Source organism: Festucalex cinctus, chromosome 18 (genome assembly GCF_051991245.1).
Source record: "Festucalex cinctus isolate MCC-2025b chromosome 18, RoL_Fcin_1.0, whole genome shotgun sequence".
NCBI classification, from domain to species: domain Eukaryota; kingdom Metazoa; phylum Chordata; class Actinopteri; order Syngnathiformes; family Syngnathidae; genus Festucalex; species Festucalex cinctus.
Genome location: NC_135428.1, coordinates 856,476 through 873,659, shown reverse-complemented (window position 1 = coordinate 873,659; position 17,184 = coordinate 856,476). Strand labels below are relative to the sequence as shown.

General features: G+C 41.4%; 2 protein-coding genes across 2 annotated transcripts in view; both read right to left on the bottom strand.

Moving 5' to 3' along the window:
* The window catches only part of LOC144005928 (uncharacterized), a 113,434-nt gene extending 97,190 nt beyond the window's left edge, over window positions 1-16,244 (bottom strand). Inside the window, exons 1-2 of the transcript XR_013279694.1 lie at window positions 16,048-16,244; window positions 15,046-15,185 (exon numbers count right to left, since the gene is read on the bottom strand). The gene's annotated coding sequence lies outside the window, so the exon portion shown is untranslated. The remainder of the gene's footprint in view (window positions 1-15,045; window positions 15,186-16,047) is intronic.
* Window positions 5,081-12,532, bottom strand: drd1b (dopamine receptor D1b). The gene has a single exon (XM_077504420.1). The coding sequence runs from the start codon at window positions 11,424-11,426 to the stop codon at window positions 10,029-10,031; it is 1,398 nt and encodes a 465-aa protein (XP_077360546.1). The 5' UTR covers window positions 11,427-12,532; the 3' UTR covers window positions 5,081-10,028.
* Window positions 16,245-17,184: the final 940 nt, after the last annotated feature.

Genomic DNA, 17,184 nt, shown 5'->3' with positions numbered 1-17,184 from the left:
ATTCTCAATGAATGGCTTCTATTTAAGTTTTCGTTTCATTTTCATCTGAAAAAAAAAAAATTCCTGACAAAAATTATGACGAAATCATCACTGGTCCTCATCCACTTCTGCTTGATGCACTAAGAGTATGTAAATGTCCTCTTTTGCTTTGTGATGGCAGCCATTCCTTTGCATCTGTTCACCCCCATCGATTCCACTCGCAGGCCCCGCAAGACACTTGAAGCAGAAAGGGAAGTCCCTGCTTTGGGGATAATCGATCGGCTTCCGCAATGTTTGACAACCGCGACGGATCAATAGCGGCACGACTGGTGATGAGGCATCGCCGCGCTTGTGCCGTTAAAAGACCGTTTTGATTGCTCTGCAGGAATGTACCATTAGCAAACAGTTCCCAGTTAATGTGATAAACTAACTTGTGATGCGATAGACCGAAATATCGTTTCCAGGGCAGATACTGACACAGATTATTACGAGTAAAGGAAGGAGGCGGATAACCGATATTTGGAGCCGATATTTAATTGCAGTAAAACAGAACATATTAGCATCAAAAATAAAAAAAATGAAAACTTAACCCTGGCACCAATAATTGTCCCGGACGATAATCCGTCTATCCATAAAGATAACCACCGCAAGCAGTATGAAACTATTTTCCATGAATGTCCCACTAGTGAAAAGGTCTTTGGGAAGTTACTCACACACAAAACAAAAGTATGCAAAGGTAGGCCATATCCTCTGCAGAGAAAATATATATAGCATGGCGCTTGGAGACAATTAATCATGAAGCAAAGAAAATGTGCTGGAGCAGCAAGGTGAAGAACAACGCTTGCGTGTACTTACTGCTTACACAAGCCAGACTTGGATAACGCTGTTGTTTTGTGCCACTTTGGTGTCATTGGCGCTTGTTAACAACAACAACAACAACAAAAGGCAAAGCGTAGTGGTAACTCCTCGAAGGCAGTTCTCAAACTGGGGTCTGTGAGCCGTAGATGCCGTAGAACATGCAAGAAAATATGTTTAACATTTTCATTCGGGGTGGGCAAGCCCCAATACCAGGCCTGATTTCAAGGTATGGCTACTTACTACTCACGCCATCAGGAACTAGAAAATTATCATTCATTTCATGCAATTTTAATCAAAAAGGCTCGATTGAGATTATTAGTAGTCGTGTCACACACACTACTGATAGGACAATCTGTTTCGAAACATGTTTTGTGTTGTAGCTCAGTGGTGCCAATGCACATGTGAATCGAGGAGCGCTCAATCGAATAATGGCGGAAGATTTAAAAAATAAATAAATAAATAAATTATGCAATCAGTTGGTTAATGTGGACCAGTGCATTTCCCCCCCCTGCTGGCCAGCTTGACCCCCGGAGGCCAGCAATTACCGCGGGTACATCGATATGTGGTACATGATCAACCAGATGATGCAGTTGACCGCTCACGATGAAGATGACACGTCCTGATTATTATTGATGAAGTAGGACGCAAGATTCCATTCGTGCTTGCCATTATTGCTTTTATCAACAGTGAAAATCTGTTCACCACGGTGAACAGACTATAATCATACACCAAAATTTGAAACCGTTGCAACCCTTGTCCCCACAAATATATTTTTAATCACATTGATGATGCTAAATTGTGTCATAGTAACGCCTTAGTACCTCATTTGCGCAAAGTATGCAAAATAAAGCATGAACAACAACAATAACTTGATTTAAAATGTGTTTTTCATGCCCCCGGGCATTATATTTACTTGCTTGTTATTGCTATTTTAGGTCTAACTTTAGCAAATTCCAGTTAATGACTTCTAATTCTTTTTAATGACCTCCGCGAACTTTGTCGATATGAAAAGACACTTTTCTTTCCTCGTCAAGCACATTTTACCAGAGCTGTAAGTATCTGAGCCATTCATTTCATTCATGCTGTGGTGGGCAGGAGGGGCCTTGTGAAGATGAACTGGTGAATTGCGGTTCCTTCACAGCCTCAAGGTCAGAATGATTCAACAGGATGTGGGGAAAAAAAAAATTGTTGCTTTTATCTGTTCAAAGTCAGAAATGTGCACTGCCGTGCAAAACTGCAAATCATGATCTGATGTCTCGTGATGTATGTTCTAACAGTTGAATAATCACTTATATGTGTCAGTCTAATATGGATGACTTTACTGAGCAAAAGGAACATGCCCGCTATTTGAATGACAAGTGTCTAAAAGAAAAGTCTCTAGAACTGTTTTTAGACACGATGATGACTCATTAGCCTGATTTGAATGGCAATGCTGCAATGTGTTTCTCATTCAATTGATGTGCTGAGAATAAAGCGGAACAATACTGCACATTAACATGCCTATTGTCATCATTTTTAGAGGCATTGTTGTTTTTTTTTAGATAAAGAATTGTTTTTAATAATGTACTCATTGCTAAATGTGCCCTGGGTGAGCTGACCACTTTTCTTCTGGGACACCCAAACAAACAGCCTTTTATTTTTTTTTACCATGGAAATTTCTTGTGTCATTTCAAGCAATGTCAAAATAATCTATTTATGATAATAACCTAGTGTGTCTTGTGCTCGGGACTCCGGAATAAAAGTCTGTTTGGACTGGGCCAAAGAGCTGAGTGGGTGCTGGTGGTTACATAAGCACATTAAAACATGCACGCATACACACAAGAACAAACATCATGTTTAGTGTGTGTGCGTGTGCGCATGCGTATGGGTGTTCTTCCGCCTGCAGTCGATCGTTAACCTTGACTGTGTTTCCACTCTGACATCTCTGTCCAGGATTGCCCAAATATCCGTGGATGGGATTTGGCAGCCTGTCCATATAGCTAATCAGTTAAAAAAAAAAAAAAAATCAACTGTCATCATAAAAGTTGTAATATATTCATCATAGGCAAGAATGTCATTCATTTGGGGCACTGAAACTAACTAAAACTAAACTAGAACGAAACATTTATTAAATGACTAAAACTAAAAGAAATATCCCGAAAACTAATTGAAACTAACTAAATTTAAAAAACAAAACTCAAAATAAAATAAAAACTACCTAAGATGAAAAATTCCAAAACTATAATAACCCTCCTTGCTGTACACTGGCCAACAAGTGTTTTGTTTGTTTGTTTGTTTTTTTTAACTTTTTATAAAGTTTGAAATCCATGTATATTCTGCTGAAATTGGTTTATTGGTTGCTTTTTTACCAGTTTTATTTGAATGCCCGGTTCGCATGTCACGCTTCACACAGGTCAAAAAATCCAGGTAGAATTATGTAAGAAAACTTTTTTTTTTTTTTTTTCAAACAAATGACAGCATGCGCTGATGTAATGTGGCATCAGGTGAGTTGATGGAGGCAAATTAGACGGCGCTTCGAGCAGAATGCAGCATGCAGCATTCAGCCAAATATTTCAATAATTCAAGTCGCCGTTTTTGAATTGAGCTTGTTTGCTCAGATGGCAAACGTGCACTTGACTGGGCACAATTCCACATGAAGGGGACTTGGATGCGTTTGTGTGTTGAGACTCGAGTCATCCATTCAATAGCTGCTCGGGCGACAACAATGGGCAGGGAAGAACTACTTCCTTTGCATTGCATATTTAAAGGCTTTTTTTTTTTTCTAACCTTTCCTACCAGATGACAAATACGTACTTTGAATTAAGATCTTAAATTACGCTGACACAGATTGCTTTTACGGTGTAATGTCAAATGCCCAGTCCAATGTGGAAGTAAATACATTTTATACGTACACTGCACTGATCACAGAGGATTCAGTACTCCACATGGATGAACTACAGTCATGTATAAAATATTGAATGAATTTTACATTGTTATTTGCATCCTCAGGAAATAAAAAAACTATAAATGTACAATCAAGTTATTTGTATTTCTTTTTCCAAGCAAAGTGTCCATGCACATTGTTAAAATAGCACCTGTTGCTTGTCACCACTTCCGAAAATTACACATTACAAATAATTCATTTATGTTTTTCATATTTGTGTTACACTGTATCCTAAGTCTTAGGAGGGTTTAAAAAAAAATCGATTCGGCAAATATTCTCGAATCGATTCGATATGCGGCCAAATCGATATTTAACATCAGTTTTTTATGGAACTAATCAACAAAACATCTTAGTTAGATTTAGGTTTCACATTTTAAGCATGGAAGAATGTTATATTAATGGAACCTTAAGCCTTAATATTTTATTTCAATGCTGTTCAAACATGAAACAGACTGCAACAGATAAATAAATACATTTTCATACAAATCTTACAGTGTACATGTACGTAAATTTAGGTTAGAAAAATCGTGATAACTTATAGATTCATATCGGGATTAATCGGTATCGAATCAAATTGTGACCTATGAATTGTAATACTAATTAAATCGTCAGGTACTAGGCCCTATTTTTATTTGTTTATTTTAATAATAGTTACTTTAAATATCCATTTTTTTCATGTCCCTGCGTGTTTCTTAGTTACGTGAAAGACATTGCCCCCTATGTAAATTTGGAATATTGCAAGTCACATGATCAACATCGCATTGCATCATCCTTTTTAGCCCATGTGAAGACCAAAAAAAATAATTTCACCCATTGATTTTTCTCTGCAACATATTTCATGTTATTTCAACTTCAACCGTTAAACTAATACCATTTCGTACTGTACTAACTAACACACTCCATGACGAATACGTCATGCTACCTACATAGCAATCATGGCTAACATTGGCTTCTAATGCTAATGCTAGCTAAAAAAAAAATAATTCTAGCGCTGCAAGTGAGTGTGTCACAATATTATTCCTACACTTTATGCATCATTCATTCATCCCCAGAAAACGCAACGTGAGCGTGTGCCACATTTAAAGTAACAAATGAGGCTGGACGTAGCGGCGCAGCGGGACGAGGATGTGTCAGCTGTCAAGTGGCTGTCAGGTTATGTAAATGCACGGGGGCAAGGCAGCCAGGAAAACACACTCAGGGAAGTGGAATTGAAAAAAAAAAAAATCCAAATCAATCCACATCGATCCACGGCAGCAACGAGATCTTCCGATAGCCACGGTGTCAAACATGCACAAAATGACGCAATTCACACAACATGAATGCAAAAAAACAAGCCATACATTTTTATTTTTTTTACATCTAATTATAGCTTTGTACAAACAGTAAAACTAAATACAGTAATAAATCGGAGGAGTATAATCTTTGACATCACTTGCAAGAAAGAACACCAGAAACAGGTCAATAATAAATATATAAATAGTCACCGGCCATAAGAAGACAAACAGCATTTGCTACACACGCTATGTTTTTCTTTTAAGATTAAAAAGCACTTGATTAAAAAAAAAGAAGACATTTTTTTACAATTCATAATCCCCAAATCCCTCACATGTAAATACTGCCACTGTAGCCGTTACTGGTTTTGTTTTTTGTTTTTTACATGAGCTGATGACCTTTGACCCCTGCATCGCAGGAGTAAGCAGTCGGCGTTGTCGTTTTGCTTAAGTCGTCAAACGTCAACTCTGATTGGGAGACTTTGTTCTGTCACTAACGCCTAACTGGAGGACATGCGGGCCCCGAATGTCGGCCGTCTTCCCAAGCCAAGCGGTGTGACGTGAGCGCGGATGACTCATCGTATGTTTAGCAAGGTGAGACCTCGAGGGGGCTCGAGCATGGAGCCAAAAAATACACTCGCACATTTATGGAAGCGCGTACAAATAACAACTCAAAAGCGTTGTAAATCATATGCGGCGTTACCCGAAACTGGGACGTCGGAAATGTCTGATCCTTGTCGGATACGGGAGATAGGATGCCGCTCAAAGTCACAGTTACGACTTGTAAATTTGGGGCAAATTGATGTACTGATGGAAAACGTCAAGAAAACTGGGAAGTCATGAGGAAAAGTGCAATCACTTGTCCTGAATTGAACTGTGTCACGCAACACACATGTCCAAAAAAAGATGTAATGTGTTCCAGTAAACTGTGAAATGCCTGAAACTGGAATGTAGAAAATATCGAATAACCGTAAAGTCAGAAAATTCTGACATCAGACGAGGAAGTAGTTGGGGCAGTTACAAGTCGTCTGTCATTGGAGAAAAAGGGAACAAAAAGACGGCAAAAGACCATGATTGCATTCCGGAAAACTTTGAAGTCAGCGATTTTGGACCTCCAGAGAAGAATGAATGGCAAAGAATGCCACTTGAGTTACAGCAGTGTGACAATGTACCACAATGGAAGCAAAGTAGGCCGGTGATGCATTACTCAACAAGCGTCAAGTCCAACATTTCTGGCCTCCAAAATAGGATGAAGGGAACTGAATGACACTTGAAAGCAAATGGATTTGGAACAGAATCAAACAAAGACGAACAAAAAGACTATTGTTGCGTTCCTGACAAGTGGGAAGTCTGACATTTCTGACTTCCAGGATAGGACGAGTGGAATTGAATGAAGTCAGAGAGCCTCTTTGTGACGTTAAGTAAATGGATTTCACCGTTTTTTGCCGTTGGCCAACAAAAAAAAAAAAAACATACAGGGGTAAAATGATGTCCAAAACTAGACTAAAACGCCGTTGACAGTTTTTGTTGACTAAAACAAAAAAAAGTTGTCTTTGATTAAAATAAAGACTAAAATGCTAGATTTATAATCGACTAAAAATGAACTCAATAAAAATGGGATGAGGTTGACTAACTATGATTAAAAACGAACAAGAGTGACTAAAATTGGACCGAAACTGAGACGAAATTTAAAAATGGCAGACAAGATTAAGACTAGTTGCAAAACTGAGAAGGGTAAGAGCAATGGAATGCCGTCAATGCCAGACTTCCCAACTGGGCAAAGATAAACGGATATTTAAGATATTTCCAAATTTTCTGGAGGATAAGGAAACTAAATTTGAATTTATTCAAAACTAAATACAACCTTGCTCAAAGAATGTTGTTCTTTGTTGAAAGGTTCCATTTTGACTTTCGTGTTTCCGAGTCGCTATATTCCCAGATTTCTTGAAGGCCGCATTACCGACGTTCGCCCGCAGCGATTCGGAGCGTCAACAGCTTTGATTCAGTGCCGTGACTCCGAGTACAACAGCAGGGAAACAGTAGGCCCTGTCTGTTTAATATGAAATTGAATGGTGTTAACATCTGGAATGCTCATCAGGGCGACAGAGGCAGCCAAGAGAAAAAGCCGGCGAGTTGAGTAGCGAGTCGGAGGAAGGGAATGTTCTCCGAGGCGCTTTCCCTCGTCCATCTGACACACTGACTGCGCACGCTTATGGTTCCTGCTCGGGTTTTGGGGAAGCATCATATGAGGGAAAAAAAAAAAAAAAAAAAAAAAAGATGCATGAAGCAGTGGCACTTGAAAAGATAATTAGGGCTGTTTGAAATTGAAATGAGCTGACAGCGAATGCCTGCTAATCCATGTTCGGCCAACAGAGCAGCGTGAGAGGGGGACAAGGCAGAAGAGGACAATGAGCTGCTTGTGTGCCACATATTGAGCTACAAGTTCCCCCCACGTTGCCCGTACGGACAGCAATTGGATTTTCCAGCACGGGAAAAATCAAACGCCGAGATCAAGAACAATTGCTTTCTGTCCGATCGTCTTTCTCTTCCGCTGACGTGCGCGACAGTTTGAAGCAAAGGTGTCAGACGACAACGTTCGCTCCAGCACGCTTTCTGACAAAGCCAAACGCTTGACTTTGACCAGAGAGATGTGTTTCCATCTGAATGCAACAACACACAATGTCGCTTCATCAAACCGAACTTTGGTTTGGCTTTAATGCGCAGCTTTCACCTTGTTTTTTCTGTGTTTGTTTAAACTCCCCTGATTTCACCTTTCATGGCGAAATATGTGATTTTGGTAACAAGCCATCTTTTAGTACCCTAGTGAGTCACAAATTAATTATGGTCAATTTCAACCATTCAACCAAAAACAGTAACAGTTTTGCTATTATGCTATCAGATGACTGTTTGGTGCACTAGTTGAGGCGGTTCTTTTTTTTTTTGTAAAGACTGAAGTGGTTCTTTGCCACCATCTTGTGGTATCTATGGGCCATTACAGTACCGTATAAATTCTTATGGAAGGTGTCAATTGCCGATTTTGGCTATGCGTGGCAGGGTTTGGTCAATATCCGTCACGAATAGTCGGGGTTCACTGTATTCTTCAAAATCCCTTTCATTAGGCATGAGCACTTCGTCGAACATCATCCATCATTATTGATCCAGAACAATCATATCAGGTTACACAGCACTACCAAAGACAGCTTATAATATGATCACAAAACAAAGTGTTGCAGCACTGTTAGTTTGTGCCTGTTAAATTGAATTAAGAAGCTAATTTCAATTATTGATTGAACATTGCATGAGGAGTAATGACAAATTACCCGCACTGACCCGTCAGTCACCATGCTGTCAACACAGCGTGCTTCCAACATGGCCGCCGGAGCACAGCACATCCCCCGGCGCGAGCAATTGAAGAAATCAGATATTTACACTTTTCGCAACAAAGGTCAGTCAACTTCACTTTCATTAAGGTTGAGTTCACTCCAACTCCCTCCTCCTTCATCTAAGTGCCGGTTTGTTTTGGACTTTTTTTGTTTGTTTGTTTCAATCTGGAGACTGGTGGAAATTGATAAAACCAGAAAAACTTTAAACACTAGAAAGAAGGGATTAAAACAGAGAAGCCAGACCTAATTTGGGTTTAAGAGAAAAGGAAACTAAATGGAGGTAGAGCCTTCAGTTGTTGTTTTTAATACAGTGAGATGAGTGGGTAGGGAGAAAGAGGCTTTAGAACACAGGAAAGAGGGGTCAACAAACAAACATCTTCGCCAATCTACTTAGTACCTGGTGAAAAGACGGGTGGAGGGACCCACTCAAAGATTCTGGATTTTGAGATCCAAACCCAAAGCGGGGTACACACATGTTGATAAATCTCTCATTTAAGAATTTTTACTACTATATATTCCGATCCAAAATCATCAAATGCTCAATTATCAGATCACACCAAGTAGATTATCCTGAGCAGTTATTCTGTGGTGTAGGGTGAGTTTAGAGTGATTTTTCATCCCCAATAAGTCACCAATTGTGGATGGTAAATACACACAAATGTGTTTGGTCGAGTTGAGCTGAGCTGAGACGCTGACTCAGTGATTGTGACGTGAAAGGAATCAAAATCAGGAAGTGACCTGAACAAAACCATTGCAATGTAGACAGCAGATAGTGTAAGCTAGCAGTTATCCTAGCTTCCTCTAGTTCTTCTTCCACAATTACAATTGTTGGTTATTTTTATTGTTTTATTTTCAAGCAGTCTGTATGCCGCTCACAGAAAAAAAATCAACGTGTGTGTACCCCGATTTAGACAACTACTTATTGGAGTATAGTGAACCCCAACTGTTCGCAGTGGATATAGATTGAATCGACTGGCCTGAAAACTTTATAATTGATTAGAGTCCAAATTTTGTCTAAATGAAACTCTTCACAGTTCCTTGACACTAAGATGCCACAAGACGGTGCCAACAAATAATCACTTGATAGTTTCTACATAAAAATCTTGGAATTGTCGACTTTGCGAATGCCAAACGGGTTCACTGTACATGGATTTTGAAAGGCTTTAGACGGGCGTAGGGAGAAGAAAAAAAAAAAAAAAACAGTCTACTGCCTCATCTGCGAACTTCCACTTGGGTTACTAAATACGGTTCCTTGCCAAATAGAGCCAAAGTGGAAAAACGCACACTGAACCGTAATCTTTTGGCTGCCTGCAAAGGTTGGCTCTCTAGAGAAAACTGCCATGTTTATACTGCAATTCAAAATATAATCAGATATCAACTGCGTTAAACAACACGTTTTGCTAACGTTTTCTACATCTTCTGCGCTAGATACTGTTACAAGTCAGTCCGTACTGTACAGGACACACATGTCAGAATTTTGCAATGTGTTTACCAAGGATAAAGTGCCTTTAACATGGAAACATTCGGAAGGTTGTTTTTTTTTTTCCTTGTGGGTCCCGCAGGATGTAACACACTCACTATGTCGCCGTCAGGCAAGATGTCCGTTGCGAGCGATCAGCAGGACATAGCGTTGTGCTGTCCGTTCTGCGTTATGGGGTTGATCTTTTCCAGACTGATCTCCGTGTCGCTGTCTAAATTCCCCGAGATGGCCGGGCACAGTTTGTCCAAGGCATTGTTCACAACACCGACCTCCATCTCGTCCGCGGCGCCTCCATCCAGCTTGTGTAACTCCTCCTCCTGACACAGGATGCTGTGGGGCATCACGCAGCCCGCCGAGTGGTTGCCTTCCTTTGGGATGTGGCTTTTGGGATGGTACTGGCAAGCGGGGTTAGGTAGGGGCGCTCCGGCGTTGTTGTTGATGCTGAGGATCTCGATGGTGTTGCTGCCCGGGCAGAGGCGGTGGCAGCCCAGCAGAATGGAGAAGGCCTTGCGGAAGTCGGCGTTGAAGGCGTAGATGATGGGGTTGAGCGACGAGTTGGCCCAGCCGAACCACACGAAAACGTCAAAGGTGGTGGGGCTGATGCAGTGGAAGTCGTCGGCGTCCTCGGGCAGGTTGGCCTCGCAGAAGGGAACCATGCAGTTGAGGATGAAGAAGGGCAACCAGCAGCACACAAACACCCCCATGATGACCGAGAGCGTCTTGAGCACTTTGGTTTCTCGCTTGAACGACATTTTGAACGAACTCTCGCTCTCCATGTTGGACGTGTTCCCCATGCTGCTGTGACGGTTTTTGGCACTCTCCGCGGCCCGCTCCAGGGCGGATATCCTCCGGATCTGCTTTTGGGCGATGCGGTAGATGCGGGTGTATGTGACGAGCATGATCGCCACGGGGATGTAGAAACTGATGAGCGACGAGGAGATGGCGTAGGAGCGGTTAAGGCTGGAGTCACAGTTGTCGGGGGGCAGCTCTCCCGCAAATGTCCCGTTGAGCTCGGCGTAGCCGGCGGGCTGAGCTTTGTGCCAGTTCAGCTGAACGGGGATGAAGGAGATGAGAACCGAGAGCGTCCACGCCACGCTGATCATCAGACACGCCACCCTGGGGGTCATCTTGCGCTCGTAGCGGAACGGACTGGAGATGGCCCAGTAGCGGTCCACGCTGATCACGCAAAGATTCAAGATGGAGGCAGTGGAGCACATGATGTCGAACGCCACCCATATGTTGCAGAAGGCGCCGAAGGGCCAGAAGCCGACGATCTCCGTCGCGGCCTTCCAGGGCATCACCAGGATGGCCACCAGGAGGTCGGAGATGGCCAGGGAGATGACGAAGAGGTTGGTGACCTTGGAGCGCAGGTGGCGGAACTTGGTGACGGCGACGCACACCAGCGTGTTGCCCAGCAGCGTGGTGAAGATGAGGAGGGAGAGGAAGCATCCCGTCAGAACCCGTTTGGACGAGTCGCGCTCGGGCAGCGGCTGCCTGCCATCTTCAACCATCGATAAATTGCGATCCATCATTTAAGCCGGAGCGAATCCGGGGAGGGTGGGATTTTAGGGATCGGGGTGAGAGGGAGAGGGCGTGAGCCGTCACCCCATCACATCCCCCGGCCCGCTGCAGCTGCGCCGCTCCACGGACGGATCTCAGGACTGAACGGTCGGCCGTCTCTGCGCCGCTTCTCCGGTCGTCCGGGTCACCCGTATGTTCCTGGTCAGAACCGCCATCCTGGCTTACGGCTGGGTCAGAATCTCACCAACTATCAGGGCATCAGCACTCGCCACACATTCTGCGTGTATTATTTGGTTCAATAACACACCGGTGTGCTCATAACACGGTGCATTCAAAGACCAGAGAAAAGGTTGCTGTTACTCGACCGTTGACCTTGTGGGAAAGTTTCCCCAACCGCGTTTGCTGGCGAGCTGCATCGAGTGCTGGCTGTCAGGTCCGGTCATTAGCTTTATATAGCTCCTCGTCAATAACGGCTATCGACGGCTTTCACCCTGCGTTTATCTGATTTGTTTAATGGTACTCCGGGCGTTTCCACTTGACTATATCGGCCACCTGGATCGAAACCCACCACTGCTGTCTGTTATATTTCTTCAATGTCTTTCAATGCAGATTGGTAAAAAGCCTGTCAGTTTCCACGTGGGTGCCTGGGACCGAAAAAAAAAAAAAAAAACTTGACTGAAGTTGTGTACTTATAATAATAAAAACAATAGGTTTGAAAGCATCATTCTCAAAGTGTCGGGATCAAATAATCCTCCATCAAGGTCACTTTCCTATGTGACGGATTTTCCTTGCCGTGCAATCCATAGGTGGCTGGAAAAATCCGGTTTTAAAATAGTCCATTAAATAAATAAAATTGTTGCGACATCCTGGCGTGCATGCTTCAGCGTGCGTCTTGCACCCACGCGTGCGCACTTCTCTGAGGCAAGTCACTCCTTCCGACGCTCCTCTTTATTCCTCCTTACTTAGCTGTTTTTTTTTTCCCCCTTTTGTGTATTTTGAGGGAGGTGATCCTCTCTTGCAGTCTTGACCCACGCGTGGAGCGGAAAGAGTGTCATCTCACTGTGGGGGCTCGCCGAGAGGTGCGCGTGCCTCTCTCTCTCCGCTCACTGCCGCACCATTCGACCATCCAGGAGGGTGAGGAGCGAGGGAGTAGGGGGTGAGGAAAGAGCGTGGTGGTGGGGGGCGTTAAGGAAAAAAAAAAAAAAAACTACAAATACACTAGTACATTTAATTTACTACCGAGCTCAGCCACCCGAAGTTTACTCATATGAAAACTTGCGTGAGAAATAAGACAGCGTGTCCAATAATCACTCTTTTATTAATATCTTAAAGATGCTTTGGATAAATAAATAAATAACCCTCATACCGGTCATGCACTTTTAAGAGTCTGCATATGAAATCGCTATTTCATTTCTAAATCTGTCACACAAAAAAAAAGGAGAGAGGGAGCAGCAATGCTGCAAAAAGAAAAACGTCTCAGTGGCCTGACATGAACTTGCAAAACAAGTGGCTCAATGGTGCCATCGAGTGGAGAAAAGAATTAACAATGCAAATAGGATCTCAATTAAAGATGCCATGTTATGCATTTATTGATTTGACAATTGGAAAACTATTTAATTGCTAAAATCAATAATGATTTTTAGACCAATTAAGTGATGTTTGGGTAAGCTCAGGTGTCATAATTCCTCAGCATCGCACTATGCTGTGTGTGTATATGTTTGTTTTGTTTTGTTGTATTCATTTTTTTTCTGCCTTTCGGATACACGTGACAGGTTACATTGATCACATCAAATCATTTGCAACATTGACATCCGAAAGAAGGGATGACAGGTAGAACCGATGGCTTATTGGAAACAATCAAAACAGTAAAGAGCTCTATAACAATATTTCTCTGGATGCTTTTGGAACAGTGAGTCTATATACTGTGTCAAACTCACCAAACATTCACATCAACAGACTCTAAGAAACGGTTCCTTTCGATGTATGTGCAATGAAAAGGGTTAAGACTAAAAGATATAGCAATGTTTAGTACGCTGATTGGTACACTTTCCGGGTCAAATTGACTCATCGTTATTTATTTTGCTCTGAAGCGTCTAATCAGTAGACAAAATTGCTCACTTTGACCTTTTCGATTACAATCTTAAATGTTTATCAGGATGCTTTTGGAAAATTAAACAAAACATTGCCCCGGTCAAACTGACCCATTTCAACATTAAACAACAACAAACAAATCGTAGCATTTCATGATGAAAACTTGATAAGAATGATTAATCTGAACGCAGATAATAACGTTTATTGGGATGCGTTTTAATCATTAAATATATGGATGGATGGATGGATGGATGGATGGATGGATGGATGGATGGATGGATGGATGGATTAAAACGGCTAATTTGGCATATTTTCAATTTCATGTTGTGTATTGGGATGCTTTTGTAACATTAAACATGCCCGGGTCAAATTGACCCATGTTAAAATTAGTAGTTTTTCCACAATTAAACCAACAATTTAAAATGGTTTATTCTGACATATTTGCATTGAAAACTGTTCATCATCAGCTATAAATTGTTATCAGGGTGCTTTTGGAATATGAAACAAAACATTGCCCGGGTCAAATTGACCCATTTCAACGTTAAAGAACTACAAACAAATGGTAGCATTTCCTGATGAAACTTGATACGAATGGTTCATTTGAAATGAAAGTTTATTATCAAGAAATATAGCTCGCGTCAAATTGACCCGGCAACATTATTACAGTTCCTCAGAAACCAACCTAACAGGAGGGTTAAAAAAAAACTAAAAAAAAACACCAAGTCTCTCTGCCCAGGCCTTTTCATGTATACTTGCTTGTATGACGTGTCATGACGAGGCACGTGTCGTGAGAAGCGTGTGCGCGTGTGTGCGTGTTGTGAGAGAGTGTAATGCATGTAGACAAGCCAAGTGTAAGAGGCCTGGCAGACACAACGCCCACATTTCCCCGCAGCTCTGAGCTGGGCTATGCGTGCAGCCGCCCAAGTTCAAACCAAGACCACGTCAGACACACACACACGCACGCACGCGCAAACACACACACGCAGCCATGCAGGCTAATTTATGTCTGCTCCAAAAAGCAAACAAAATAGAATGGGAGTAGGAGAGAATAGAAATGCGGATATGCCTTCTTTTTTTTTTTGGGGGTGTTTCATTCACTTGCATGTTGACCTTTTAACGACAATTTTGACGTGACAATTAACTTCTGGGGCTAGCGAATCAAATTTGTTTGTGAAATTTGCGCCTTTGATATTGAAGCACATTCTCGGGGACGTTTCCGTTCATTTTAGGATGATTTGGAACATGGCTGGGTATCCATTCAGATTTGCAAAATGGATTCGATTCGATTCACACTGATTTTGGATTCAGTTAAGGATTTCATGCAGTGCCAATTTACGGAGATAGTACGACTGTCTCTGCCTAACAAAAGCAGACTTGCAGACTTGTGTCAAGCAAACCGCGTCTCCCCGCTCATCTTTGTTCAACTATGGTGATGAAACGTACTGTACGTGTGTCACAAATGAACTTAACAATGTCTCCTCTCCGCTTCAGCTTCCCCACTGCAGCGGCTGTGGCTGCCCACACAGATGACGCACGTACCTGCACTCAGCACTACACCTCAGCAGCGACAGGCTAAATTGGCTTCCAGAGCGCGTGCGTCCTCTCGTCACCCACGCCTCGTGCGTCGCTCTCCGCTCAAGTCTGTCAACGTTGTTTTGCTCTCACATTCAACAGTTGGACTGCACGGACAGACAGACACTGCTTTAGGTACATATATTGTCTTTTTGAAGAGTGAAGTAGTAATGAAGTACAAATTCTTTGTTATGCACACGGGTAGCCTATATATTTTTTTTTTCCCAAGTAACTGTACTACTCCGATGAAATCATCATTCATCTGCAGTATGTACACTGCTCGCTGCTGCTATGAAACCCCATCATCCCTATCCACTGTCATTTCATTTCATATCACCCTCCTATGAATGGATTTGAGTAAAAAAAAAAAAAAAAAAAAAAAACTTTAGTCATCCAAAAGCGTGAATTTCCAGCAATGCAGGAGCGGAATTGATACAAGCAGCATTACATAAGATGGGGAAAAAAAAGTGTCTTTTGGCCGTAATGCCTCAAAAATAAAAGAAAAAGCTTTTAAAAAAAATAGTTTACAGGGTGACACAAATCGCCACTTTTGTTGAGACATCCTCAAAGTTTACATTTTAATTGACTGTGGTTTGTCCTGTACAGTTAATAAAAAGGTTTTATGATGGAATTTATTACAGTCCTCTGGAATTAACTACAGCTAGTCTAAAATCTATTCAAACGCATGTCACGTTTTAAAAAATGAAAGAGGATTTGATTTTGAAGCACTGAAAGTGTGCTAGCGTGTACATGGGGCAAAAAGATTCTCCTTGTTTTTTTTTTCTCTCCACAACTGACTGTTAGCGACACCTCTTGGCTTCTTTTGACTTCAGCGGGTGGCATAGTAGGTGATTTGTTTTCCAGTTACATCGCTTCACTTATATGAAATAAACATTTGTAGGCGCTTCGCAAAACAAAATGGCCCCGAGAAGTCTTCGAAAAGCTAGCTAAACTGTGATGTTAGCTTACCTGTTCTGTATGGGCTTTGTAGTGAATGAATGAATTTTAGACGTAGTCGTTGTTGTTTTGCCATACGGCCTTTGGCAAATTAACTAAGATATCCTATTTTTGCTAATGGCCATCGACGAAATAATCTATTAATTTAAATTAATCACCTTGAGCTGAAAGCATCGCGGTAGCTATTTCACAGCCGCAAGTGACGCTGACTGGGTTGCCAGGTTGGCGCGAATAAAAAGAAACCCCCCCTTTTCTTTCTTTCTTTCTTTCTTTCTTTCTTTCTTTCTTTCTTTCTTTCTTTCTTTCTTTCTTTCTTTCTTTCTTTCAATTCACAAAAAATGCAAACTTTAATAAAAAGAGAGAGAGAAAAGAAAAGAAAGGCAAATTGTTAAAATACAAAATGTCCAACTATTGAAAATTCCAAACATCCGGGCATTTATATTTGCAATGCAATGTTCTTTCTTTCTTTCTTTCTTTCTTTCTTTCTTTCTTTCTTTCTTTCTTTCTTTCTTTCTTTCTTTCTTTCTTTCAATTTATGAAAAAAATGCAAACTTAAAAAAGGCAAAACTAGTAAAATTCCAAACATCCGGGCATTTATATTTCCGCAATGCAACGTTCATTTCCACTGACGTGTTTTATTGCTTTTGCCTAAGCTGTGGCAACACTCTAAAATGGATTGGTTAAAAAAATAATAATAATAAAATACAACTAGTAGGTAAAACTCATATTGGCTTGATTAACCATTAGAGTGGTCAGATTGACCATTCCGGGTGGTTACGGGCATACCAATTTTATTTTTATCGGTTAGCCAAACAACCAATGAAATTGGTTACAATAGAAAATAAATCTAGATAGATCACTTAGAAATCTATTTATTGTATCGATTGTATTCTAAATGTGTTTATTATTGTGTGACAGCCATTTCGACTTGTAAAGTTGTGATGTAAGATAAGAATTGTCAATAAACAAGACGACTTGTCAAGTTATATAGTTCAAGTTCGAGTTTTTTGCAAGAAAGTCCTAAAAATGTCTGCCTGTCTAGCCAGATTCATGTCAAGTCATTTGACTTGAGTCCCGGCCTTGTCTCCAGTTTACACAATGTATAAAAAAAATTAAGAAGACCTGGATGTTACAATTCATAGGCCAGGC